We start from the raw sequence: 25,197 nt of genomic DNA on the forward strand, positions 1-25,197 counted from the left end.
CCGGAAACACGCCAAAGGGAGCAGAATCATTTCTCCATCGCAAAAACACGGCTCGAGTGCAGGATAAATTACAGGATGTAGAAGCAAAGCAAGAAGGTCGGCGGAGCCGAGAGCCTAAGCGGCCATCGCGGTTGCAGGCTTGGCTCCTCCTCCAGTTATTACCTTTTTGAAAAATAAAATTCCACCAAAGGAAACTGATTGGTTAAAGATTGATAGAACTACTCAAGAACCTAAAGAAACTGTACATGCATATTATGAAAGAAAACTCTTAGTTTTTAAACAGTATAGTGGGTATGAAAATCTAAGTGAAAAGGATACAAGTCATTTTGTATATAGATGTGTGTTTAGTTTGAGACCCGAAATAGGCGAAATGATGAAACACCACATGATGTGCAGTACAGTACAGTAGATGAGGTTCTGAGATATGCTAAATATTGTAGTGATGATATTGAAGCTAGGCAGCGTAAGATGAAAGAAAAAGCAATGTGGGCACAAGTGAAAGTTGCAGAGCAACAAGAGGCACAAATTACTAATAATGGAAGCCAAACGAAATTTAAAAATAATTTGAATAAAGGAAAGGGACAAATGAATATTTATGATGCTAAAAAGAAATGGACAAAAAGAAAAGGCTATGTCATAATTGCGGGAAAATGGGGCATTGGAGGAATGAATGTAAATTACCACCAAGGGTTGACCTGGAAAATAAATCATTAAATCCGCAGGTGCAGAATGAGGTAAATCAACAATCTCCACCAAAGCAGCAGGTAGTCACTCAACAGAATCAGGCGCCATTGCCACCTCTTCCACAGAGTATTAATCTTCATAAATACAGTGCAGAGACAGAATTCTACGGAGGAGAACAGGTAAAAAGATCACCACGTGTGACTGCTGTTCCGCAGTTCTGTTTAAGATCGGATGGAAATGAATCTGATGAAAATTCTTGATGGTGCCTAGGAGAGGAAGGGTAGGGCATGCTTGGCACAACTCTGGAGGTAGATCAATCTGGTCCTTTTTTGAATGGAAAAGTGAATGGTGTAAATGTTACTTTCCTAGTGGACACAGGTGCTACCCTTTCTACAGTTAGATCAGTAGAAATTCAATTCCTCTCTCTGGTGATGTAATCAAAGTTGTAGGTGTGACGAATAGACAAATTAAAGCCCCTTTTACACAACCCATAGAAGTAGAAATTGGTAACCTTAAAGAAATGCACTGTTTTGTAGTATGTGACAGTAGTCCTGTAAATCTACTTGGACGAGATATACTGTGCAAAATGAACTGTGCCATTTACTGTTCACCAGATGGCATAGCTTTTCAAACATCAGATGAGGACAGTTTGTATAAAATGACCATGTCAATAATTGATTCAGAAAGGAGTGAAAAATTTCCACTATTTGATAGAGAGAATATTCCAAATGAATTAATAGAAACAGTTAAAGAAGTGTGGGATTTCACAGGAAGAAATAAGGCTAATGAAAGGAGTAAGTCCTGTAAAAGTCACTATAAAAGAAGATGCTGTATATCCAAATACTCCACAATATAAATTGACACCGGAAATAATTGAAGGGGTAATTCCAGTGATTAACAAAATGATTGAACAGGGAATTCTGAGAGAAATCATGAGCAGTCCATGTAATTCACCAATTATGAGACTGAAAAAACTTAATGGTACATTTAGAATTGTGCAAGATTTGAGAAAGGTAAACAAAATAGTTGTTCCATGTTGTCCAATTGTGCCAAATCCAGCAGTGATATTATATGCAGAATGGTATACAGTTATTGATTTATGCAATGCATTCTTTACAGTTTCATTACAACAAGATAGCCAGCCGATTTTCGCATTTCGGTTTGGAGAGCATATTTTGGCATGGTGCCGAATTCCTCAAGGGTATACTAAAAGAAAATTGCATTTCAGATACTATTGAATTGCTGAACCATTTACCATTTTTGCAAGCAAGCAAGAGGTATAATACCTAGGTCATAAGATTGGAAAGGGAGTGAGAAATGTGATCTCAGAAGGAAACTAAATGATCAGACAAAAGGTGATGTAAAAGAACCTATTGTGCTGAATGACAAGGAAATTGAAGCATTTGAACAATTGAAAAACAGTCTATGTGAAGCACCAGCACCAGGCATGCCTAATTATGAAAAAGATTTTGAACTGTACTGCAGTGAGAGAGAGGGATGTGCATAGTCAGTTCTGAGTCAAAGACATGGAAGAATGAGAAGACCCATTGCATATTTTTCAGCAGTATTAGATCCAGTAGCAAGAGCATTGCCTCGGTGTCTGAAAGCTGTTGCCGCTACAAGTATGAATCTCTAACAAAGTGAAGGAATTGTGATGGGGTATCCGGTTAAGGTTTATGTGCCACATTCAGTGGAGATACTCCTAACGCGTACCAAAACTCAGTATATGTCCAATAGTCACCTGACCTGGATTGAAAAGGTGCTTTTGGGTGCAGACAATGTAACAGTTGCAAGGTGTGTCAATGTGAATCCTTCAACCTTGTTGCCTGATGCTTTGGATGTGGAAGTGAAGGGTGATATTTATCACAAATGTTTGGATGTGCTCGAGTACTGTACCAAACCAAGACCGGGTAATATAAATTAACCTTTGGAAGAATCAGATTATGTGCCGCTTGTTGGTGGTTCTTGTTTAAGAACAGATGAAGGAATTTTGAGTGCTGCATATGCCGTATGTACAGTGGCAGATGTCATGGAAGCATCTTGTCTGAAAGGAATATGTTCTGCACAAGTGGACGAATTGATTGCTTTGATTCGAGCATGCAAGCTGGGAAAGCATGTCCGAATTTCCATAGTGATCTCGAAGAGGTTATATGACCTCTGCTGGATCACCTATACGGAATGGTGAATTTGTGAAAATGTTGCTTGAGGCGATACAGCTGCCTAAGAGCACTGCAGTGGTGAAGTGTGCCGCACATAAGGACTGAAGGCAATAGATTTGCTGACGCCATTGCTCAATACTGTGCTGGAAACAATGCTTCAATCAATGGGGATAGAGAAAAAGAACATGTTTCAAGTCCTTTAATGCTTACTAACATTGTTGAGACTTGGCAGGAAGTAAAACAAATTCAAGATGAGGCAGTTGATGAGGAAAAAGATGGATAAAATCAGGTTCCAGACAAAGAGAGGAAGATGAAATTTTGGTTTACAAAGATGAAAGACCAGTTATGCCTGATAGCATGATCTCAAATATGGCCCGAATGTACCATGGTCAAGCACACATAGGGAGAGATGCAATGCTGATTATGTTCAAACAAACTTGGTACAATCCAAAGTTCAGAATAATAGCTGAGAGTTTGTGCCAACGTTGTTTCGTTTGCCAACAATTGAATCCAGGAAGAAAAACTGTTGTGAGTTTGAGAACCACAGGACGGGAGGGTGGTCCTTTCACACAAATGCAAATGGACTTCATAGAGATGCCTCCATGCAACAAGCTGAGGTACGTCCTAGTGATCATCTGCTTATTTTTAAGATGGGTTGAGGCCTACCCTACAAAGAGGAACGATGGTGTAACTTTTATTAAGGGAAGTGATACCTCGTTTCGGATTTCCAGTAACAATTGAATCAGACAGAGGGAGCCACTTTCAAAATGAATAGATACAATTGATTTGTGAAGCACTGGATATTCAACAGAAACTACATTGCGCCTACAGACCAGAGGCTTCTGGGGTAGTTGAGCAGGTTAATGGAACAATTAAAAATAGACTTGGAAAAATGTGTTTGGCAACTGGACTGAAATAGCCTGATGCTTTGCCACTTTCTCCAATGACCTTAAGAAGCATTCCAGACAGAAAGACTGGTTTAAGTCCACATGAGCTACTGATGGGACGAGTAAAGCGACAAGCATTTATGCCTGTCAACAAACTGCTAACCATAAGTGTTGATATCATATTGGATTACTGCAAAGGCCCGTCTGATACAATCAATTCTGTGTTTCACCAGGTTGGAACTGATGCATGTACTAAAGAAAAGCATCCAACACATGATTTAAGTCCTGGAGACTGGGTCAGAATAAAAATACACAGAAGGACAGATTGCTTCGTTCCTCGCTGGGACAAGTCGAGACAGGTGATTCTGGTCAGCACAACTGCAGTGAAATGTGAAGGTGTTAAAAGGTGGGTTCATGCGAGCCACACCATTTGTGTACCAGAACCTGAGAATCAACAATTGCAAGAAATAGAGACTAATTCAGACTCTGATGCGGAGGAAACAGTTGACAAAGTTCCAGATAAGAAAGATTGACCTGTGAGGCGACATCTGGAAATATCAGATACAAGTTCAGCATCGGAAGCAGAGACTGAAATAATTGAAACTCCAGATCTTGAAGATCGACCTGTAGGTCGACATCTGGAAAAAGGAAAAATCAGTTTGGACACTGAAAAACAACGGAATAAATCTGGTAAAAGAGGAGATTCTAAAAGTCAAATAGAAAGTTCTGAGAAAAGGAATAGTGATCTTGAAACTGGAGAAAAGGAAGTAACTCACGATGAAGATGAAATTCCAAGTACCAGTTATAAAGAGATTCCTTGCAAAAGAACGGAATTGACTGAAAAAGGACAAGATTCAGAAGCTTGATTTGAAACAATAAAATTCAAAATTCGAGGAAGTAAAGACAAATCTGAAACTCAGTCTGATGAAAGTGATGGAGAAACTACTTTAAGACACAGAAAAATATTTTTTGATTTCAAAATTAAGAAAGTAAAAGTGGCAAATGAAAAGAAAAAGACAAATGGAATAAAATTAAAAGACGTAATTGAATTTACAGATTTTTTAAAGGAGACATATTTTGTGTGGAAAGTGGCGAAGAGACATTGTAAGTGATAAATAAACATTATAGAAAATGTTTGTGAAAAAAAAAGCCTGCAAGAAATTCATCCAAATGTGGAATAATACGCAGATGGTGTAGAATGTGTTTAATATGTACTGCTTTATTAATGCTTATATGGATTATTTTAGCAATATTGAATCCATTTCATTCTACTTTTGAGCATTCATATAGAAATTGAAGGGATAATAATAGTGAGATAAAACATGATGCAAATAATAATGTAGAACTAATAGATAAAACAGAATTACACAAAGATAGATCGATTAATGATTTTTCAAAGAATGTTTTTTTCTAGATTATTGAAAGAATATGTAGAAACTGCGGATGTACAAGACTGCTACGTTTGCATGCATTTGCCTGCATCTGTATCAGAGAGGGTGACCTATCATCACCTTCCTTTGACGTATGGAATTACTTGTAGTGTTCTAGCTAGTTTATTTTATCAAACTGGTGAATTAGATTATTACTATTCTGATGTTAATGAAATGTTTGCTAAAGTTTCTGTAGTAAATAGAATGAACAAAGTGACACCTGCTAAAGTTTTGGGGGAATTTTTCTTAGAAATTGATGAATTGACAATAGAATATGCATACAAGAATAACCTGATATGTAAATTCAAAAAAGCAGAAAAAGTGTTCTTAGAAATGGCAGATGATAGAAGATTAGCCTATCAGAGAAAGGTTACAGCAAGTAAATTGAAACCATCCACATTGAATTTTGATGAAGAAAATTTTGTAAAGGGGATACTGATGTTGCATTGGGATTAGATCTTCCCCAACAGGGAAAATGTTGTATTCGAAGAGACAACACAGTGTATGATAACTATTTTGTGGGAGCAAGTATTTGCAAAGACACTTACAGAATTATTGGGGGATGGGGATTTAAAGGGGGAAAAATCCTGTATTTCCTGGATGGTATTGTATCTGTGAGCTTATTATAGATTGCCAGAACATTGGTATGGTACATGCTACGTGGGTTTGGTCTTACCTAAAGATTTTCATGTAGATCGAGGTACTAATGTAATTCATGAAATAGGTAAACCATCAACACGTAGGAGAAGGGAAACTTTTCTAGAAATTGTAGGTGATATTTTTGGTGCACTGATACCAGCAGTGGGAATATCATTTAATGCAAACAAAATTCGGAAATGGTCAACGATAGTAGATCGTTTGTCAACAAGCACAGCTGAAGGTTTTTTAATGGTAAATACAGAAATGGTTGCCATGAGAGCTATGGTTATGCAAAATAGAATTGCTCTTGATAAGCTGTATGCCTTATCCTGTGAGATACTAGCCCCAAAAAGGCTGGAAGTGATTTGAGCTGATAGGGTGGGCCTACTTCCATTACTGTCCAAAACTGAATATTAGATAAGCCACATAAAAGGCTCTTGAAATGATCTAGAAGCACAGAGAATGGTTTCAATTTCTCCTCCAATATTCCGCAAAAAATTGCACTCAAATCAGTACAGCCAGACAAATCCTGGGGCAGGGAAGCATACTTCTGGGTAAGCTGGGATGGAGTATGAGGTTGAATCCATGGGGAATTATGTAATTGAGCCGGTTATTTCAGTTTGGCAGCCACGCCCTTCTCAGTAGGTGGTTTCCTCTTTCCTGGTGAACCTTGCGAGATCTGGGCGGTCGGTGAACTAAGAAACCCCGATCCAGTAACTAAACTGGTGGCAATGCCATTGCGATCGCTAGGTCTAGTGTGCACACATGATGGCCCGACCCTTGCTTTTGAAGACCCAGGCGCGATATTAGCATTGTTTAAGCCAGTGCTGTTGCCTGCCAGGCTGGCCAACGCACCATGCTCCAAAGAGAGTCTGTGCTCTGTAACTCCATTTCATTTGAGACTATCCCAACAGCCCTCTCCCACATGCTATCAAATGTTACTGATGGGCGTGTTGAAGTAGCAACCCTTGTGGCTTTACACTTGCTCATAGCCTCATGCCTTAAAATAAGTCTCACCTGATGACCAAGGCACGAAGTTCTCACCCGATCCTTTGCTCCCTGGCTTTAAAGAGAGAGGGTCCAGCCTTCTCCAGCCGCGGACGATCGCAGGCAGGCCTGGTGGTTGTGGCACGGGCCAGGCGCAACTTGCGCTGTGGGACGCTGGACGTAGATTTAAAGATCATGAGGCGCCTTCCTTGCCCAAATGCACACCGGGGGACAAAGTCCCATCCCTGTGCGTAGAACACAACGGTTGCTGGAGGAGTTACGGACAAGAAAACTGCTGATGATAGCACCCCTTTGATGTCAAGTTTCACACGGATTCACTGTGCAACCTTTATTTCCTCCCATTTATTATTTCAAACTGACAGCATATGATTCCACTGATGCTACACCCACGCTAGTTAATCTGTCCACATCATCAATACAGAGCCGCAACACAGAATAAAATAGGCTAGTAATAGGCAACTAAATTATGCCAATTACATTCAGGTTTAACCACTTAAAAGAGGGAGCTCCTTGTGAAAGATCACAAAACTCAACTCTGGGCGCATCCTACTGACCAGGTTGCTTGAGCCACTGCAGCTAACCTGTCTCCCTGGTTTGAAGCCAATGCCTGATCTCTGCCGAAGAGGTCTCTAAGGATTTAGAAACAGCATTCACAGTACAGTAGCCAATATCTTCATCTGGACCTGGAAGAGATGGCTCTATTACTCTACCCATGCCCAATTAGCGATGATCATTTTGTTACTTCTGCTGTCCTGCATTGATTTCAATAATGAAGTTCATGAAGATCTGCTAAAACACCAATGGGGTGGGTGGTGGATGCCTTAAGAGACTTCACAATTCAGAGTTCATGGCTTCTGATGGTTGAGAACTGTGTGGTATAGCAGCATATGGCTCCCTCCATTAGTGCCTGCGAAGCGGAGAATCAAATTGAAAATACTCTCCATAACTAATCAAAATTTTATAATCACGGACCCACTTCCTTGACAGAAAATTTTCCACTATAAGTAAGAGTTAAGGTTTCCCATTTTTACAAATTTTCACAGATAAATACTGTAGGAAGCTGGCTCTGTATATACTATACCAAAGTGAGGTATAGTGTGCACAGAGTCCAGTGGAACCCTAAAGGTAGGCAGAGGTAATATTAGATAGAACCTTACTCTCCATTTGTCGTAGTGTGGTCGAGCAGTAAGGCAGTATCAGAGGACAGTGTTAAGCATTTATTGTACACACTCAGTCAGCAAATGAATTAACACACTCTAAGACTGAACTTCAGACCAATTATTTTCGTATAAAAATATTCTTTTAGTTATTTTATTTCTAGAACCAAGCAAGCCTGGCACAGGTAAGCAATAAATATTTTACAGTAGTAAATACGGATTGTAAAACAGTTCAACTGCAATTGTAAATGCACTAAGGTTTGACTTACAGTATTGTTTAAGAGACATGCAATCACTTGTAAATACAGTACATAGACTTGAATGGAATTTTCGGTAAAATAGCAGGGAAGTTACTTTTGGATTACTTTTCTTACTCAGTGCTGTATGCCTGGATGCAGCACTGGGACATTTCCTGTAAACAGGTGATTAAAAGCGTTTTTGTTAAATCGTACAATTTTAAAGAATTTCTATAGGTTTCAAAACTCCACAAAAACAGTCAATGTTATCCTATGGAGGAAAATATGGTTATCGGTTTTTAGGTAAGTAATCGGTCTTTGGAGTTGAGGTTCCGGGGTTAGACTCGGGGTCCCCCAGGGACTGTGATGCACTCTTGTTACACCTTCAGTGGCACTAGGGCGGCCGAGTGCAGAGGGTTGAATCCCTATGTGATCCAAAGGGGGATAAGGGGCATCCGGTTGGTGGTTGCTGGCAAGCAGGCCACTGGGTTGTGGGAGCAAAGCTCCTGGACTTTAGCTCAGGGCAAATAGGGAAACAAATTAGCACCAAAGGTGCACCCCCAGCGGCACTAGGGCGGCAGGGTGCTGTTTCAAGGTCAGATGCCTTGTTTCCAATGAAAAACCTCTGGTTTGCAAAAGCGCTGCAGGCAGGGAGACAAAGGACTTCTGGGTGCGACCACCACTTCGAGAGGTAAGTTGGGAAGTTAGGGGTTGGTTAGGCACCGTCGGTTTGGGCACACAAGGCCGTTGGGTGTCAGGTGCAAGGGTGCCTTTTGGGGTGGGATTTTCTTACTGGCTCCAGGTCTCGGTTAGGGAGGCCTTCGGGAGTTAGGCTTCAGGTGTCTGCTGGAGGCTTGAGGCAGGTCAAGGGTCACCGGATCTCGGTTCAGGATCGCCGGGATGACCTCCTCGTGGTGTTTGCCCACTCAAGCTCGGGCCGTGGAAGGCGGGTGCAGAGTGGGGCGGATTTGCGGTCTTCGTCTGCTGCCAGAGGTTGCAGTTGAACAAATCCAGGGTTCACGGGAGAAGCAGTCTTTGGAAGAGAAGGCGGGCAGGTCCTCCGGAGTTTTTGAGGTTGCTAACTGCAGGACACACCAGCATTTCGCAGGAACAGGTTTGAGGGGGAGACAGGACGGTAGGGCTGAGGGCAAGTCAGTGGGCGTCTTCCTTTTGTTAGCTGCTGTACGGCTGTTAGGTCCTTTCTTCTTATTTTCTTCTTGTTTCTTGTATGGATCTGAGGAAGAAAGGTTCAGGGATGCCCCTAAATACTAGATTTAGGAGTGTTAGAGGTAGGTAAAAGGCAGGGACCAATGGGTCTCTTCCCTTGGGTGGGTACATCCCCTATTATGCCACCCTCCAGTAGGAGGGGGGCATGTGTCTGTCCCTGGTTGGCTGAGTCCCCCCATCTTCAAGATGGCGTGGACTGAGAGTTGTGCTTCACCTCGCCTCCCCCACCTGCGGGTGGAGTTGGCAGAGCTGGGCACACCTCTCTTCTTCACTTGTTTTTCTCGCCAGTTCTCCCGCCCAAAGTGGGGGATCAGAACCGGTGGGGACCAGTTGCTGAAAGCAGCAAGTGGCCTGGGGAAGCTCGCAAAGACGGCAAGCCTTTGAAGCTTCCCCTTCGTGAACCCTGCTCATCCTAGGGGAGGAGGCTTGGCACCTCGTCCCAGGATGTGCTTTGTTTCAGGCCCCAGAGAGCAGCAGGCTCTCGACCCAGGGGTCCAGAAACATGTCTGGTGGAGGCAGCCGAAAGCAGCCACTCAGCCTGGACACTAGAGGTGGGTTCGTTTTCAGGGGGCATCTCTGAGATGCCCTCTGTGGGCATTTCTCATTAAGTGGGTTTAATGTGCTGAGAAGCTTGATACCAAGCTTATCAGTTTTCAGTGTAGACCATTATGGTGTTGTGGAGTTCGTAATGACAGCCTCCCAGCACCATATACTCTTAATGGCAGCAGTGCACTTACAATGTCGAAGAATGGACTTAAGACACTGTAGGGGTACAGGGCTCGTGCATCTGTAAACTCACCACTGGTATAGTGCACCCAACTAGAGGGGTGACTGATCTATGCTAGGGCAGTGGGTTGTAGGCATGGCACACAGGGATGTGTCTCATGTTGAGTCTTCCCTTTGTTCTGCACCAAAACACGCAGGCTGCAAAGGCAGTGTGTGAGTGTAGTGGTACAGGACCTCTAAAGGTGGCACAATAAGTGCTGCAGCCCTTAGAGGCCTTCTCTGGTCACAGTGACCCGAGTGCCTGTGGTACCATTTACCAGGGACTAACCTGTGGCCAGAGATGCCAATTGGGCTAGTTTTGGGGAAAGAACACAGTCCCTGGGAATCTGATTGGCAGGGACCCAAGGCACATCAAGTAAAAGTGCATCAGTAGTCTGGCAAAAAGTGTGGGATTACTGAAACAGAACCCCACTTTCCTACAAATACAAACAGAAAATAATGTGTTTCCTGTCTGTATTTATTTTTCCAAAGTGAAAAAATACTGAAATGATGCTTCTTGCAAGATATTCTCCATGCAGTCTTTCATAAATTCCAGGCAACAACAAATCAGATAGACAGCATGGAGAGTTAAACAACAGGATGAGATTTCCTTAAATTCAGGCATATGTTAACCAACATTTGTAGTATAACGCAAATATATACCTGTGAATGTAGTATTTTGTTAAACGGGGCTGCTTAATATGATGAAGCGTGACAGGCCTCCATGTTTGAGTGCATGTCCAAAAGTTATATAAATCTGGAAATATACTATTTTACAGGTCCTTTTATTCTTAAAACACAAAATAAACATGGATAAATACCAATAAGATGGCCAAAAAATCAATATGGATAAATACTGATCGAAATGTTAAAAAAATAAAAACCATAAAACCGGGACTGCTAACTGTAAGCCACAGGAAATCTTTGAGTCTTCCAGTTAACTATTTATTCCTCAAAGTCCCTGTAGGAAGCGGACTCTATATATGGTATATCACTAGGTAGTTATTTTGTGCACAGAGTTCAGAGATTCCCTCAAAAGTATAGAGTGCTCAATGTAAACCTAAAGTGCTTCATTAGTGATAGCGTGGGCGAGAAGCCTGAGGGCAAACGCAGAGGAGTGCCAGGCATTTAATTTACACACACTGACAAATAACTGACACACAACTCAAAAAAGGAGATCCACACCAATTCTAGAAAAATAATCTTCGAGTTTTATTTTAAGACCACATCTTCGCAAAAAGGTAAGCAAGTTTTTCAGGAAAATACTTAATTCCTTTCAAAAGTTGACACTTTTCAAACAATGCAATGTTAACCTGTAGAGGAAAACAACAATGCAGTTTCACGGCTAAGTACACAACTTACAGTTACAGTCTTCGGGGTTTAAGATCAACAGAGGGCAAGGTTTACGTAAGCACAAAGGCTACACCACCAGGAGCACACGTGTGGCTGAGTGCAGAGGCAAAAGCTGGTGGCAGGCCCAATGTGTTTTAATGGGGACTTGGGGTGCTTGAAGACATGCTAATTGCAGGTGGGTAAAGCGGCTGCTGGGTTCAGGCTTCAGAGGTTAGGGCAAGCACAAGGCAGCACCAAACATACACCACAAGCGACACAGGGGCAACAGGGTGCAAATACAGCAATGAGCATCCAATGCAAGTGAATGGAGGAACTTGTTTGGGAAACAGGCTGCAGGAGTTGAACCGGAGGTTGCTCCAAGTACACAGCAACAGAAGAGGAAAGTTGGGATGCTGTGGGTCATAGGAACACCGTTGGTCGTGCTCCCCAAGGCCCAGGGAATTCAGGTGCAGGGGTGTCCTATGACGTCGGTTTTTTTTCTAACACGAGCCGGATGCGGAGAGCCTTTGGATTCCCACTGCAGGCGTCAACGTGGAGCCAAGAGGGGTAAGCCAACGCTGGACTTGGGCTTAGGATCGCTGGGGAACATTTTCTGGATCTGTGGCCACCTGGACAGGGGCTGGAGGCGACGGGTGCAGAGTGGTAAGGACTTGCGGTTCCGGAGGACACCAGATTCTTTTGTGTAGAGTTCTAGTCTTTATAACAGGCAGGCAGTCTTTTTCAGGTTCTTGAGGTCGCTGGCTGCAGGACAGGTGTTGTCTTCTTTGTAGGGTCTTTGAAGCTGCAGACAGGCTAGTGCGAAGTCAGTGAGTGTTTTCAGTCTTCTCTACAAAGTGTTGTCTTCGTTCTTCTTATGTCAGCAGGAACTCGTTTCAGGGTCAGAGGGAGCCCCCTAAATACTAGATTTAGGGGTGTTAAACGGAAGTAGTAGGTAGGGACCAATCGGTTCTTGACCTGGGGTATCTACACCCACTATTATGCTACCCTCCTGAGAGAGGGGGCATAGTCCGAGTCCTGATTAGAGAAGTCCCAACATCCTCAAGATGGGGGGGAGGGAACTACAAAGTGTGCCTAACTTCAACTCCAACACCTAAGGGGTAGAGTTGGTGAAGGGGGGCACACCTCCTAGCCTTTTAAAGGGTCCCGCTGGGTCTCTCACCCAAAGTGGGGTCTGAACCGGTGGAGGCCAGCTGCTGCTAGCAGCAGAGGCTGTGGTTGTGTTACCAAGGAAGAAGGCCTTTGAAGCATCCCTCTTGAACAGTGTGCCCATGATGGGGAAGGAGGTGTGCCACCTCCGTCCAAGATGTGCTTTGTTTCTGGCCTCTCAGAGGGAGGGCTCCCGACCCAGGTGCCCAGAAACATGTCTGGTGGGCACAGGCTTAGTACAGCTGTTCAGAGACCACACCAGGCTTGGTAGGTTTTCAGGGGGCACCTCAAAGATGCCCTCAGAGTACATGGTTTAATAAATCCCACATAGGCATCAGTGTGAATTTTTTTAAAGGAGTTGTTTGGTAGCAATCATGAGGCTGGGGGACTCTGGTTGTCGAGTTTCCAGCCCATGTATTCTCTAAGGCTTCCCTGGCACTTACAATATTTGAGAATGGACTTAAGTATTGCAGGGGCATATCTGCTCATGAAGATATGTCCATACCTGCGATACGGAGCACCCTGCCTTAGGGCTGTAAGGCTTGCTAAAGGGGTGACTTACCGATACCTTAGACAGTGCTGGCTGGCATTGCATCCAGGCAGAGATTTCGTAGTTTTTCACTACACCAAGGCATGCAAGCTGCAGGGGCAGTGAAATGGCATTGGCGATGGGGGACCTTCTTCAGCTCTTATGACCTAGGTACCCAAGGTACCATTTACTAGGGACTAACAGGGGGCTGAAATTTACCAATTGTGGATTTGTTTTAGGGAGGGAACACTGGCACAGGGGACCTGGTTGGCAGGGACTCTGTGCACTACAATCAAAACCACATACATTTCTAGGCACAAACTGGGGGCTAACTCAGTCAAAAGAGGCACTTTCTCACAGTCCCATGGGTAAAAAAATTCCAAAAGAATGACAGATAATTTTTAAGTCTGGCTTGACAGTACTGATATCTGCAAGTCATATTGTGACTGATCTTTAAAGTATTTAGAGAGGGGCCTTGCTTCCACGCAAAAAAGTATTGCTCTCTCACCTCTTGCTATTGTCTATCTGTTGTAATGTTCTGGCTTTCTGGCTTCCAGAAATGATTCCCACTGGAATGCATGAGGCACTATTTTGCATCTAAAAAATACCCGGTCTGTCACATTCAATTATTTAAAACTAATGTGCATCCTATACAGAAAGCAATCCAAGAAAGCAAAGCTAATAAAGACAGGCTTTAATGTGACAAGCAGGTTTTGTGCATGCAACACATGTAGACAACACTTGTGAATGCCTGTGTTTTTATGCGTTGGCACATAAAAGCTGACCTACTGTCTTTGGCATTTCTTGAGGTAAGGGCATCCACACTTCAGAACATAATTCATAATGGCAAGCAGAAACAGGAAAATCACATTGTTGTTGGGAAATTAATAAAAACATTTGTCCAATAATCAGATTATGCTTAAACTATTTTACCAAGCCATGATGGTTTACTTGTTCTCAATTCAGTGCAAGGAGACATTAAAGGTGAACAAATACACCGTACAAGAATAAATTAGTCAAAACAACAAAACATAATTTGACTATATTTATGCAATACATGACTCAGAATCATTGTAAAACGTTAAGAGGTCTAATGAGGTGAATCAGGGAATGACAGACAGTGAGGGATTCTCCCATGAAGACCATTTACTCTCACCTGGATCTGAACCGCTGGCCTGAGATTTCCGGGAAGTTGTGGCAGATGACGTATTTGGACGAGGGTTAAAGACTTTATACACTTGTTCCTGCCCAGACAACAGGTCCTCATCTCTGGATTCCATCACATAGGAGCTGCCGCCACTGACTAGACTACTACCATATTCACTGAAGCTGCCGCACCCACGGAAGAGGGCCATGTCATCCTCATCCACCTCCATCTGATCAGACATGCTGTCCATAATGGGAGAGGGTGAGAACTGCCAAGAGGAAGATAAGAGTGACAATCAAGGCATATTCTTCATCAGTTTGAAAGAGAAACTACCAGGAAAGAAAAACCTTGAGAACGAGAACCAGTGTACATTCATAAGGAACTACCATGAGAGGACAGTCAGAATTCCATCTTGTATTTGAGCACCTGGCGCGCAAAAACTGTCATAAGAGAACAATGAAAATTAGAAACAGCAACATTCATAGAACACCCTCGGGGAAAAGAACTACCAGTACGAAAACATAGGCTTGCAGGTCCCTTCTATCCCTTACTCTCTGGATTCCACCTCCATGCCTGTTCATACCTTAAAAGACATGTGTATGCCCATCACTGCCTGAGCGACCCTCTCACAACATAGCGACCAGTGGCACATCTTGCTTTACTCAAGCTCCCTCCAAATCATAGGTGCCCCTTGAATTCTGCGCACGCCAATGACTCAATGGCATTTCCCCTAAGAGGCCCAATTGTCTGATGCTTAAGGTAAGATCTAATGCCTGATGTAAAGCAGTTCAGCTAAAATTTCATTGACCTCTTACAGAACTCCCCTTTTTTCTCTGAGCTGCTCATCAAAATGTCTTTCGAAATGATGACCTCCATAATGCTGCCTACTAACATGTCCATTTCAATGGCTTCCACCTTCTTCCACCACCCCAACTCTGAGGCTTCCATCTTAGTCATTTCACCTAATAGATGCCACGTCTCTCTCCATCACACCATGACTGCCTATTCTGATCGCAAATCATCCATGGCTGTCACCTCACAACATGCATCTACTTTCTCCTGCTCTTTAGTTTTCATCTTTGCCACTTCAAAGCATTCATCAGGAACCTTGCATACAATGCTGCATCTTCCAATCCAGCTTTGATCAGTGCTGTCACCTCATGCATTAATGTCTCAATGGCTTTCCCTCTACCCTATTTGGCGAAAGCCCTCCTTGAACCAAGGTCGTCTATTTCACCCCTGCTTACCCTATGGTTGCCACCTTAGCCCCACAACAACCATTACTACTACTTCTGGTGTGGTGAGGAAGAATGTCTGCCTGCACACATTGCTATGTTAGCATAACCGCATTAGAAGTTTAAACGCCATTTTGCAACTTTGTCGCTTTTGCACACAACACTACATATATCTGTTGTTGTAAATTAACTTGCTTGCTTTGCTTCACAAGGGAACGGTCTGCTTTACACATCCCTAGACTTACACAGCAGCCTCGGTCTGTACAGCTTGTGCTCACAGAGTCAAGGTGAAATAACAATGTATGCTGTGGATTCAATGTGATCGGCCCACGCTCTAGACATATGTATCCAGATGCAAGAAGCTGAAATTTGAGTGCCTTTAATATTACACTGCATGCAGTTTGCAGGCACTTAAAGAAAAACCTTTCCTTCTACAAGAGAGCTGGCTGATCCTTTGATGTGATACACCTAAGCTGATCTTTGAAGTATGGGGTTCCCTGTTGAAACTTAGACACCTATTATTATAAAACTTAACTTAGAGCAAGGGGAGGGTGGTACACAAGGTGCTTTATGACCTGTTTCCACTATCAGTACAATATAATTTCTCTCTTTGTGATTTATGGAATTGTAACAATGCTGATTGTATTATTTCTAATCATATGCCTGCTTATGTTAGCCAAGATACTGCATCTTAAAGCACGTCGTTAAAATAAACATTTTGAACTTTACCGTGTCTCGGATTACGCATGTTGTGGACGTATATGAGAAATAAAAACGAAAGAGTGTTCTTGTTTCCCGCTATTCCTGAGAGTATTCTAAGTCGCTTGTTCTGGTTTGTCTAATCATTGGTAGCTTTGCTTAGGACAGAGATCGAATGAGACACTGATGCAAGTCGGATAGTGGTTATGGGTACTGAGGTGAGTTTCCGATACACCACAAGTCACTGAGGTCCTAGTTTCCTACGCACAGTTCTGTGCACACACAGAATCCCCGCAACATGGCGCACCTAACGTTTGGTCTTATTTACGAGACTCTTTAGTAGTTAGTGCTTCTCTTAGTCCACGACACCCTCACTTCTGTTTCCGGAAGACGGTTGTGACGGTTTGACCTCCTATATGGATTAAGTATAGATTTGTTCAAGCTTGAGATTTAAATAGGTTCACGTTTCTTGAATTACTACCCCTTTTGTGCTACATTTAATTTATATTCTTTTTCTCCTCTGTGTCCTTATGGGTGATATTGACATATCCCAACATAGTCGCGTCCCACTCTGATGCCATCTGACGCCGTTTGGAGTGTCTGCCGAGTGTATGGCGGTTATCTTAATTGTGAGTGTTGATTCGGTGTACCCTTTTGAGCTTTTCTAGTCTTGGATCACGTTTCCTGCTGTGAATGCGGATGATGATACATTCCTTACCTACACTCACACCGCTATGCCTGCGAATTATGTTCCGTATAGGACACTAGAGATTCCGATTTCTGCATGGCAGCATTGTATTTGGTTTACTGGCACCCTTCCCCACGCTATGACTCCGGCTTGGTTGGGTCCGTTGTCAATTCCTGGGGTCACTTGGCCTGTTTCACGCCACATCCTAACTATTTGCGAGTCCCTATAGTCGCCTTATGGCTGCTTTATGCCTCTGTGGTTGAGGTCCATAGGGCTCTGGTACAATATGCTACATGTAACCTGCAGATGGGGGCACCTGGGGTTGCAGGCATCCAGTTGGACCGGCCGGGATGAAGATTAGTCCTGTCATGGTTAATTCAGTAATGGGCAAGTGCCCCCAGGATAAGGATAAGGATGATTTGTCTTATTGGCTTGCTGAGAAATTTGACCAACTGGAGGCAGTATTTCTGAATACAACTCCTGTGGAGAAACACAGGATTCTAACCATTAGTTTGCAGAAAGACTTGGGGCCTGATGTATCAAAGGGTTTTGCCCATTCTGTGTCTATGGGGAAATGTGTTGATACATATGGCCCTAGGTGCCGGAGGTGACCAATTGTGATACTTGGGGTAAAATATTTGCGGCGGTGTATTCGAAGTGCTTCGGCACACCGTCTATGACTGTTCTGCCCTCTGTGATCAAGCGTATTCAGAATCAACACGGACCGGAGGCGGCTGTCGAGTAAGGTATGAGGCTTGTTGGAGTGTTTGACGTAGTTTATGATCTATCCTTGCCAATGTCAAGGGGATGCAGTTAACTTCCAGGTGTCTAATGATTTGTGCCTTGTCCCAGACGCCGAGAAACTCCAAAGGTTACCGAAAATTATTGCGGAGGCTTATAAGACCGTTGGCGACAATAGTTTGGGTGTTAAGCCTTTTGCTAAGACAACAGCACAACCGCAAACTCAGATGGCTAAGTGTACTAAAGGCGACCTCCTGAACTTTCAAAAACAAAATTGGAAGGGGAAAAAAACAAGGGAAGTAGCAACAGAAACAGGGGTCGCGTCCTGAATCATCAGTTACGGTGACTGTTGAACGCACATATGATTTGCACGACCGCTCACAAATTAGGTCTCCTGATAGTTTTCAGGTTCCTGATCAACGTTCTCCTCGTTTGCAGGTAACATCAGGCTCACCGGCTGGTGGAGAAGAACGTGGCAGAGGTCGGGGCACCCCACAGGGACGTGAGAAGCTCTGCCCATCTGAGAGCAAAGGCAATAAGGACGTCTTTGCGTGTCCAAGACTTCAGTTTCAGAAAAAGAAGGTTGCTGCCTGAACAGCGAGGTATGCCACAGATAGTGAGAACACAACTTCGTAACCTGCCATGGGCACTCAGGTTGGGCTGGACAGCACAGCGGAGGTTACAATAGTGCTGCAAGCACTGCGTCCATATGTGAAGGTGACAGCAACTAACACTTTTGTTACAGTGGAAACAGCGGACACTAGAGTGACTCCCCCTGACCGACTATATGACATAGTTCTTTTAATTGAAGGTGACATACAACGTGTAATAAAAGGGATTTTGGGGGAAAATCTGACTTCTACTTAGGACATTTTGTTAGCAGAAACAGACTGGCCCCGGCCTTTCGTTTTGGCCGCTAGGAGAGGGGTGGAGGTGATCCTCCCTAGTTTCACACACACCAAGAGCAGGCACAGAACTTTGCAGAAGGATGGGCTCAGGTGCTTGCACAGGCGTTGTACCGTACACAGGTGGGGTGGGATAAAATGTCGCCCCCATCATAAGATTTCATTGCGGTCTATGCCACAGCCACAACCCCAATATCCCATGCGGTGGGAAGCGGAAGCTCCCGTGGCAGAAATCCTTGAACAATTAGAGAAGCAAGGTGTAATTGAAACATGTGTGTCTCCGATGAATAATCCTCTTTTCACTGTGACCAAGCCTGACGGGTCATACCGCCTAATTTCCCCTGATCGATTTAAGTGGAAACGTCAGGGCGTTGGGGAGACCTAGCAAGGTGTAAGCTGGAAATCGGGGAATCTCTGTCTCGAAGTGTGTGTCAATGTCATGAAGCACTTCCTACCAGTAATCCGTTACCTCCGTACACTACCACAACAAATGAGTCAGTGTCCCCACCTGACCGCACCCCCACCAGCATTTGGAACTGCGTAGTGGGTTGCCTTGATGGAGCCGTGCTAGAGTTAGGTGCCAGTAATATGCTATCTTAACTCCTGATTCTCTGCTCGCCACGTTCCTGGCAGTGTGGTGGGCCCTGTAATAAATGTTGTGCCACTCTTTATCCGTGAGAGTTCTTTTGAGTTCCATTTCCCAGCGTCTCTGACCAGCAGAGCGCGAGGTAGACGGGGGGGGGGGGGGGGGTGGGGGGGGGACTCAGCAGTTATACAGGTCCGTGAACGCTTGTCAGTCAGACTTTTTCATGATGAGCCATTTCTCGTATGCTGTGAGGTGCCTACTCGCCAGTGGCAGCACGTCGCTGCTTGTGAGCCAGTGGCTAATCTGTAAGTATTGAAAGCGATGTGGCGCTATCAGGGTGTACATCTCCTGCAGGGTATCGAGCTGCATAAAGCCCTCCTCGTCAAACAGATGACCGGCCGACCTACATTCTGAGGTGCGCCACTGGTGGAATGCCCCAAGGTCCATCCCAGGAGGGAAGGCTGGATTATCTAGTAGCGGAGTCATTGACGAGGGGAAGGTAGTGAGGCCTCTAGCGACCGCCACCGCATCCCACACCTTGAGTAGCGTGCGAGTAATAGGTGATTTCTTGATATAGGATGGCCTGTCAGAGCGATGCATAAAGGGGACTTTCCACAGCGACATTTGGGCCATCGCCCGGTCTTGGAATAGCCACCTTTTTTCTGACTCAGGACGTTTCCACTCCAGGACATAGCGAAGTTGTGTCGCTTGGAAGTAGCAGAGAAGGTCAGGGATACCCAGGCCTCCTTCTATAGGGGCCCGCTTGGCCAAATCCCTGCGGAGTCTCGGACGTTTACCCGCCCACATGAATTGTCATATTGCATCTTGCATTTTCTGAAGCATCCTGATCGGTGGGGTGACTGGGATGGTCTGGAACAGGTAAAGGATCTTGGGCAGCAGGGACATTTTTATCGCCGCCATGCGCCCCAGCCACGAGAATGGTTTTTGCCGCCCCCTCCTCAGATCCGCTTGAAGTTGATCATAGAGTGTCGAGTAATTTTGCTCGACCGTCTGGGTTGTGCTGGGCGTCAGGGTGATCCCCAGGTATGGCAGAGACATGCCGGAGGAAAGTCCCCCAAACTGCCGCAAACCCGCAGCGGTTCTACGGGCGTTGCAGCCCAGGGGAAGAATCAGGGAATTCCCTATATTCGGAATAAAACCATCTTAAATCCCGAAACGTTCCCAAAGGTCTCCATTTCCGTTAGGAAAGCTGGCACTGAACGTTCGGGATGGTCTACTGCCGCAAGGATGTCGTCTGCGTACAGGCTAATGGTATGCAGTTCGCCTCCAAACGAGACACCAACAATATCCGGATTGTCGCGGATTCTTTGCGCGAATGGTTAGATACATAGGGCAAACAGCAGAGGCGAGAGTGGGCACCCCTGCCTAGTGCCTCACCGGAAATCAAAGGGTTGCGAGCCCACTCCATTAACATGAATGGTCGCCTGGGGCGCGTCATAACAGCTAGCGACCCATGACCGGAAACGATACCCAATTCCGAAGCACGCCAAAGTCTTGTCTAGATATCTCCAGTCCGCCCTATCGAACGCCTTATCGGCATCGACTGATAGGAAAGCTGCGTCCGAGACATTAAAATGGGCTTTGTCTATGACATGCATGAGTCGCTTAGTGTTATCGCTGCACTGCCTCTTGGAGATGAAACCCGAATGGTCGGGCTCTATGATGCCCGGCAGGCAGGGACCTAGTCTAGCCGCCAGAATCCCCGTAAAAATGTTGAGATCTAAATTAAGCAATGAAATGGGCCTGTATGCGGCACACTGTGATGCGTCCTTGCCGGGCTTGGGCAGCACGATAATACCTGCAGCGAGCATGTCTTGAGGGATGGAGCCTGGTCCCTGGTAGGAGTTGGACAAATTTTGTAAGTATAGGCGCCAGTAGTGGGCAAAAAGCTTTATAAAAGCCTGCAGAGAAGCCGTCTGCCCCTGGTGCTGTCAGATGCTTGAGGCGTGCTATCGCCGACAGTACTTCCTCTGTCCGTATCGGGGCATCTAAAAAGAGCATGCTGGCCTCATGGTGGCTGTAACCGACGCCTCAGCGAGGTAGGTGTCCCCACCCCCTGGGTCCAAGGCTGGACCTGCGGCATAGAGTGAGGCATAAAACGCCGAAACGCTTCCGCTATCCTCCAGGAGCATGTACCCCACTTGGTCCTGAATAGGGGGGAATAGGGGGGATTTTGGAGCGGAGGACCCTAGCTCTAAGCTTACTGGCCAGTAGGCATCCGGTTTTATCCCCACCCACGTAGTATGTGTGTCGGAGGCGTAAAGCCGCATATTCTGCGTGGTCCAGGTCCAAGCTTGTGAGCTGGGCCCTAGCCGCTTTTAGCTGGCGCTAGATTCTGGGGGCCCCTGTTCTACTACGTATCCGCTCTAATTCTAACACCTGTGCCGACAACTCCTGTCCCCTTTCCTTGCATTCTTGAGCTTCAGCTGCCGCTATTGCTATGAGGTCACCGCGTACCACTGCCTTAAGTGCCCCCCACGCCGCAGTCACTGGCACGTCTGCGGTATCATTAATGCTCAGATATTCCCTAATACGTTTGTGTAATTGTTGTGTGATCCCCTTGCGTTGTAACAGTGTCTCTCTGAGGCGCCATTGACCTTTGTGTGGTTTGTTGCTGGGGACCGCTAAGTGAAGTGTGACCGCGTCATGTGCTGCCGGGATAATGTCGGTGTCCGTGACTAAGGGAGCCAGGTCGGTAGACCCCAGAAAGTGATCTAACCGGGCATATGTGCGGTGTACATATGAAAAGAATGTGTACCCCGTGGTGTTGGGATGTGTCTCCCTCCAGAGATCTACCCTCCTGGGAGATTGCACCTGTGGAGCCATATTGGTGGCCTGACCTGTCCTTGTCCATCACCAAATTAATATCACCTCCAACCAACGTGTATTGCGATTGAAATGCCAGAACATCCGCCAGGGCCCCTGTGAGAAAGGATTCTTGCTTGGTGTTAGGAGCATACATCGACCCTATAGCCACCGACATGCCACCCACTTGCACATTGTACGCTAGGAGTCTGCCCTTAATTTTGGCGATCTTGTCCCCAAACTGGCTCCTGAAATGCTTAGCAAATAGAAGAGCTATCCCCGCCTTTTTCTCTACAGTGGAGGAGAAATATTGCTGAGGGAAAGCCCTGGAGCGCATGCAAAGCCAATCTTTGGAGAGCAGGTGCGTTTCTTGCAGCAGACATATTGCAGCACCCGAGTTCTCCAGAAAAGATAGGACTGCCCTCTGTTTGATAGGGTTGTTAAGCCCCTTCACGTTTAAGGTGAGAACTTTCAGGAACTCGTCACCCTTGAGTGGAATCGGATCGGGCCCTGCATTCGCTCGGGGTAGCCGCTCACCCCCCGTACACTGCCCTTGCCCCCCCAGTAGCGCGACACACTGGAGCCCACCCCCTACCTAGCCACCCCCCTCCGAGCCCCCACAACCACCCCCCCAATCAACCAACTCCCATCCCAAGCCTGAACTCTCGACCCCCCCTTACCTCCCCCCCTCCCTAACCCCAACTCCATTACCCCAACAAATGAGCATTGTCCCAGTCCTGCCCTCTCGCATCGCAGGGCTGTGATGAGTTACCTGCTGGAACGTGCAACCGTGTCAACCTCTGTGGCCCTACGCCCATCCCCCCAGACCAGAAATGCAAACGTGCTCTTGAATCCCCACTCACTCTAATCAATAAGTCTGGCGACTAAGTGTCTTTGGCCACTTCCTGGGTAGGATTGGCCTTCTCTTGCGTGATGGTATGAGAGTCTGGATTCAAGTCTCACAACAGGTGAGCGCCGTCGAATGACTTGGTGCCAGCCTCCCCTAGATGATTGTCGGGAGGGTTTCGGTGACTTGGACTCCACCATCTGTTCGATGCATAGCAAGGTGCATTTTTGTTGGAGTGAGCAGAGTTGGTGCAGGGCACCGTTCCACTTGAAAATCAGGTCGAAAAGGATGACCCCACGAGTAGGGGATCTCTTTGTCCCTTAAGAAGTCTGTGGCTACTTTGAATGCCTTCCTTTTCTGGAGCGTGATAGCCGAGAGGTCCTGATACAATGCTACGGGCTGGCCCTGGAACTGCTGGGGTTGTTTCCGCCTTGCCTCCCTGCAGGTAGCCTGTGATATCAGCCCCTTCTTCTTTAAGTGAGACACCCCGGACCCGAATGTTGTTCCGTCGGGACCTGTTTTCGAAGTCCTCCGCATGCGCCTGCAGGTCCACTTGCTGGTCTTTAAGGCGGAGGACTTTTTGCTGGAGCTGCTCTATCTCTTCGCTTCTGGCCTGTCTGCTTCCTCGATGGTGGCCACCCGCTCGCCAAGACCGTCCACCTCTCTCCTGATCTCTCTGACCTCCCCTGCGACCTCCTGCTTCAGCGTTTGAAAGTCTTCGCAAAGGGAGTTGAACAAGGTCTCTAGGAAGGATTTTGTGATGGGCACCTCACCCTCGCTGGATTCAGTTTGCTGCCTTGGCTCTCCTGGGGAGGACGGCCCCTTGTCCCCCTTTGGCTGGCCCTTATTAAGCATCTCTGGGAGGGTGCGGACTCCCTTCTTCCTCAGGCCGGCCATGCTGTGCTACTTGTTGGAGCTCGTGCTGCCCGCGCCGCTGTCTCTCCCCTCCAGGTGCTCACCCCGGTGGTCACTCACCGCCTCTGGCGTTGACCCTCTCGGCTTCACTGCTCTGCTGTTGAGAGACTTTTCTCACCCCGTGCAGGTGTGTTAGGCGCAGGCCTCCGCTCTCAGCCTCCTCCGATGCACCCTACGCAGAGCTCCCGTCTCCTGCCATTTCAGCTGATATCTTGGGGCGTCCGGCGGTCCGGACCCCCTACCGTGGGACCACCACCTCTTGTGTTCTTGCCTGGGAGGCGTCCCGCCCTCCCGTCTCGGTGCGTGGGCTCGGGGTTGCGCTGATAGCTGGCTACGTGTCTCCAGGTGTGGCCCGGTCAAGACCTCCCTTCTTGTGGCCCTTCCTTCTTGGCCCCGTCTGTGGTGGCTGTCTCTCCTGTCGCTGCTGAGTCGGTGGCAATGCCATCCCGGAGCCCCCAGGCCCACAGGACGCCCCCGGGGGCAGCACCGCACCTTGGCTGCCTTCAGGAGATATTCACCCCCCTGGGTCACCCCAGTGCATCCCGCCACAGTCTACCTCAAAATGGCGCCGCCCGCCGCCCGGGGGGCTGCCTCCCCTCATTGAGTAACCCCCTGCTCCTCACCTCCCTGTAGACCGCCTCGTCCTGTCGTTGCAGGGCCGTCCGGTGTGCTAGCTGCCCCACGGGGGTGAGTGTCCCTCTTCCCGGCCTTGTCCAGAGGTGTCCGACACAGCCACCAGCTACAGGCCTCTCGACCCCGACCTCGAGTTTCGCGCTGCCGCCCGCACACCACTCTCAGGCCGCGGAGCTGACAGCGTCCTCCCGCTTCGTCTCGCGGAGCCTCTGAGACCACAGGTGGGGGGCGCGGCAGCCGCTGGCGCCTTCCCGAGGCCCGCTCTGAGCTCCACAGTCACTGGGCCCTCCAGTCTGGTCGTCTTGCTATCTCTTCACCCGGCTCGGCGTGTGGGCGCCATTTCGCGGCCGGCAGCGGCTGTGTGTACCGCGCTCCTCCGCTGCAATCGGCAGTCACTGCAGCGGCCCAGTAGTGTCCTCCAACTCTCCCACCCCCGGCACAGCTTTGTGGGGGGGAGAATCTTGCGTTTAACGGTCCACGGAAGGGCCTGGGTCGGAGAGCACACAGGACTTGCGACTTTCTAATCCGCCATCTTGGCCACGCCCCCCTACACTCATTTTTTGATAGGATAAAATATGGTGATCAGAGTTTATTATAGAATTAAAGTGTGCTGTATGTTTATAATTTTTTATTGCCTTTTGTAATGAGAGTGTGGTTTATTATGCATATAAAAATATATCACAATAAATAGGAATTTTACAGTACTGTTCTAAAGTGCTTCTTCTGCTGAAATCTTGGGTTTCAACTAGTTGAAG

The 25,197-nt window shown here is 46.5% G+C and overlaps 1 protein-coding gene across 1 annotated transcript in view; it reads right to left on the minus strand.

Moving 5' to 3' along the window:
* LOC147748058 (histone acetyltransferase p300-like) overlaps positions 1-25,197 on the minus strand; it is a 271,545-nt gene that overhangs the window by 190,895 nt on the left and 55,453 nt on the right. Inside the window, exon 2 of the mRNA XM_086958259.1 lies at positions 14,377-14,635. Coding sequence (XP_086814385.1) covers positions 14,377-14,635 — 259 coding nt within the window. The remainder of the gene's footprint in view (positions 1-14,376; positions 14,636-25,197) is intronic.

The sequence above is a fragment of the Lissotriton vulgaris genome, chromosome 1_1 (genome assembly GCF_964263255.1).
Source record: "Lissotriton vulgaris chromosome 1_1, aLisVul1.2, whole genome shotgun sequence".
In the NCBI taxonomy this organism is placed as follows: Eukaryota; Metazoa; Chordata; class Amphibia; order Caudata; family Salamandridae; genus Lissotriton; species Lissotriton vulgaris.